This window comes from Stegastes partitus, unplaced genomic scaffold (genome assembly GCF_000690725.1).
Source record: "Stegastes partitus isolate 25-593 unplaced genomic scaffold, Stegastes_partitus-1.0.2 Scaffold371, whole genome shotgun sequence".
Lineage (NCBI taxonomy): Eukaryota > Metazoa > Chordata > Actinopteri > Pomacentridae > Stegastes > Stegastes partitus.
In genome coordinates, this window is record NW_007578102.1 from 455,673 (window position 1) to 459,657 (window position 3,985).

Consider the following 3,985-nt stretch of genomic DNA (forward strand, 5'->3'; position numbering starts at 1 on the left):
TTAATAACAAGCTGTTGCCAATTTCATAGTTCTTATGTTGTGATGTACACAATATTGATGAAATATTTTTGTATTCTGTTTTGTATCAAAATTATATGTACTTAACTGTTTCAAACTTAAGTACCTCTTGAATCTTATTTTACAGTAAATGAAATGTTTACATTTCATAACCAGAGCTCATGTTTTTTCCCAGTTCTGCTTTTACGCAGCTTCATTGGAATAACAAGTTCAACAATTTCATAAGTCTCATGATGTGATGCACACAATGTTGATCATATATTTTTGCATTCTGTTTTGCATCAAAATGATTTCTATTAAACTGTTTAAAACTTAGGTACCTCTTGAATCTTATTTTACAGTAAAACCACATTAAATATTTTGTATAGTATGTTGATATGAATACTGATTTATTGTCTTAACCATATGGAATTAAGGGGACCAGTGGGATTGTGGTTACTTGCTTAGAGTGGCTGCCTTTACTTAGCAGCTTTTATGCTGTTTTGAGAATCTTTAATAAATGCTCATTCAAAAGTATAGTTAGCTAGGTCTAGGTGTAAATAACACGTTCTGTACATAGTTAATCTTTTTAAAGAAATATTTGTATTTATATTTAAAAATAGTTCAACATTAGCAGGTGTCATGTCATGTTCCATTTCAAATTGTACATTTCTCAAATAGCAATGTTATTGAATCATGATAGGAATTTGACAGTGGAATAGTTTCAGCTCCACTTTAATCAAAAGTAGGTGCCTTGGATAAGGTATAAAGTAATGCTGTGGCCATCACACAATCTCCAAACAGTCAAAAGATAAAATCTCTTGGCTGACATCTCTCTGTAGACATTTTAAACCATCCATAGAACCTTCTTCCGCTTTATCTGGGGCTGGCTAGCAGGGGCAGCAGTTTAAGCAGGAATAACCCGACTTCCCTCCTCCCAGACACTTCCTCCAGCTCTTCTGGGGGGATCCCAAGGTGTTCCCAGGCCAGCGGAGACACATAGTCCCTCCAGTGTGTCCTAGGTCTTCACCGGGGCCTCTTCCTGGTGGGACATGCCCTGAACACCTCCCCAGGGAAGTGTCCAGAGGGCATCCAAACTAGAGGCCGGAGCTACGTCATCTGGCTCCTCTTGATGTGGAGGATCAGTGGTTCTGCTCTGAGCTTCTTTCTTTCCTCTAAAAAAAGAGCTGACATTTGAAACTCTACATATAACTTAATATCCAGCAATTATTTGACGTTTTTGTTTTTTAAATGTAAAGCAGAAAATATGACCTGATCAAGCACTGATCCAGTAAGGTACACAACATCTCTGCTTACTGGATTGTGTCTTGTTAGACACATGTATTTCATGTTCTTTCAGCAATTTCTATTTCTGCAATGATGTAGTAATTGACACCCTTGAAAAATAGCACTCACATAACCAAGAGAGTAAATGAGAGTATGAGTGCAAAAACATACACCTTGAAATTTTAATGAAAAATAATGCAATTTGCACCTGAGCATAATAGTGTTAAGTCATGTACAATGTCTTAAAGTAAATGCAGGTCTGTCAGGTACATTTGAATCTTTACTGAAAAAAAAGCACAAATATTTTCTTAAATAAGAAAATGCAAACAATCCAGATATTCAAAATCAACATGTGTTCATTATGTCTTCCCCCTGGCAATCTCAAGAACTCCTTGAGGCTCACTTCGACTTAAGGATGGACTGATTTCATTTCGGTGGTCAAAGGTCAAGGTCACTGTTACCTCACAAAACACATTTTTGTCTGTCACTAAAAAAATTATCAACTGATGATCGCTAACTTTTAAACAAATGTTTGATTGGAGGTTCATGGAGGTATGCAACCCCATGGTGGCAATTTTAGCTTACTGATGTGTCCATTGATGTTTTGTGCAAAACTAACATCCTGATAAGAAACAATCAGAAAGCAAATACATGAAAAACATTGGGAACTGGGGCGTTAGCAAATTCAGAACTATTCTGGCTCTGACAGATGTACTCTTATCAAGGGCCTCAGCTGTCTGTACAGTCTGGTTGCCTCAACAGCATCATGGCCAGTCCGAAGATTATGCTCTGCCATCACTAAAACAATGAGCTCGTACAGATCTGGATCACAGACAATCTCAGTTTTCCAAAGGCAGACCTCTTCTTCTAATATGATGTCCAGTCTTTCAAAGTCCACTGGATGGAGGTAGTCCTCTGCCTGGTAGAGTTCTGGCACATGATACATGAGAAAAGGTTTCCCATGAAACAAGTCATGTCCAGTAGAACCTGGTCGGATCCGGTGGGTGTTCCACATCGTCACCACAGTGTCCAATTCCTTCTGTAAAATAAGACAAAATAAGAGTGAGTGATTGACACTTTGAGAGAGAGAGAGAGAGAGAGAGAGAGAGACAGAGAGTGAGTGATTCTGGTTACCTGAATGACATCTAGAAAACAGAACTGAATGAGGCCCTTGTCAACCATATCCCCATTGAAGTCGCCCACTGACTGGAACTCCTGGAACAAGTTTCTCCAGTAATCTGCATTCTGTCTCCGATAGTGTCCCCACCAGTTTTCAATCCTTTGATTTGCAGTACTTCTTCCTTGGAGAACACAAGGCCCATGCACTGTGCCATTTTCATCCTCACGCAGAAAATACTGTAATCTATTGACATGTACATTCTCAGTACCAAGATCAGATCTGATTATTTTCGGACAACCCCCACACTCACTAACAGCATTAATAAAATAAGCTGCAACAACCTCCGGTTTGCTGTTTGTAAAGTTTGCTTGCATCCATATGACATGTCGTGAGAAGCCATCAATGCAGCCATTTATTCCAATGCCAAACGGTGTGAGTTTATCGTAGGAGTCCATGTGCCAAATGTAATTTGGTCCCGGGACACTGTAATGCCTTCTTCTGAGTCTCCTCCTTCTTCTCTGTTGTGTACCTTCGGGGTCCAGAACAGACTGCACTTCATACACCAGGTTTCTAGCGACCCGCAATCCTGCTGATCTGCATCGCTCAGTCATCATCCGATAGCCATGCAGTCGTCCAGGACCAGATAGCTGGTCAGCTATGTAGTTTACAACAACATCAGGCGCACTTTGATTGCGCCGCCGATAAAGTTGAAGCCTTGCTAGCAGTCTTCTTAGATGACGTACACTAATGTGTACATTGTGTCGAGTTGCAAGGCATAAAGCTATTTCAGTCTGTGTAAGGCCTTGATTAAAAAGATAAGTGATGTGGTCGTCAATATTCTCCTGCTCTTCTGGCATAGTCACAATGGCATTAAGGTGCAGACGTTGGGCTTACCAGAGGAAAACTGAAATCGAGAACCAAAACAAGGAGTGTCATTGTCACAGTTGTCAATAAAGGATGCGGGACTGTCAGCTATTAATCATCGGCGGATTAGAAATGTACGTCTTCCAAGGTGGAAAACGGGGGACAGTAAAACTCTGTGTTGTAACCACACGTAACACAGCGGGAATGTCACTACAAGAGATTCAATCGTGTTTTCTCGGCAATAGAATCAGCCTGTATATGCAACGACATGATAAAGTCCAACTGTACACCACGCTTCGATAACTCCTTGTGCCTCTAGTAGCCTATTTAGCATAAACAAACAACAACTGTGACAACTTTCGGGTCAGAAACAAGAAAAATCAATGGAAATGTGTGTGCGTGAGGGAGCCTCACGCACACACAAATACAGGCAGCACTGTTCCGTCCTGTACCGAGGTTAAGTTTGACTAACTTGAAGCCACTTACTGTTAAAGACGATAACTTATATCCGCAGACTTGCAAAGTACAAACATGAACAGGCTTAACTTACCTCATTAGAGCGTGCAGCTGCATAGAGCACATCCAGGCCTAGCTTCAGTTGCTAGTGTGAGCGGCAGCAGAGCATCTTCTGGTCTGGCGGGTGGGCTTCGCTTTCTGCGTGACCGGAAAATTAACTCGTTATAACGAGAAAACGATTTTGTTTTCTCGTTATAACGA

The 3,985-nt window shown here is 40.7% G+C and overlaps 1 protein-coding gene across 3 annotated transcripts; it reads right to left on the reverse strand.

Annotated features, from left to right (window-relative positions):
* Positions 1-861: 861 nt before the first annotated feature.
* On the reverse strand, positions 862-3,979 carry LOC103359432 (uncharacterized). 3 transcript variants are annotated; one of them, XM_008284768.1, is made up of 3 exons: positions 2,419-2,895; positions 2,144-2,323; positions 862-1,172 (listed from the first exon to the last, which is right to left on the reverse strand). In XM_008284768.1, exons 1-3 carry the CDS (start codon positions 2,857-2,859, stop codon positions 1,140-1,142), a joined length of 654 nt encoding a protein of 217 aa, XP_008282990.1. In that variant the 5' UTR covers positions 2,860-2,895; the 3' UTR covers positions 862-1,139. The 3 variants fall into 3 exon arrangements, 2 of the variants coding, with proteins under 2 accessions (XP_008282990.1, XP_008282989.1); XR_520309.1 differs by lacking the exons at positions 862-1,172; positions 2,419-2,895 and adding an exon at positions 3,819-3,979 and having other exon boundaries at positions 1,476-2,323; XM_008284767.1 differs by lacking the exon at positions 862-1,172 and having other exon boundaries at positions 1,476-2,323.
* Positions 3,980-3,985: the final 6 nt, after the last annotated feature.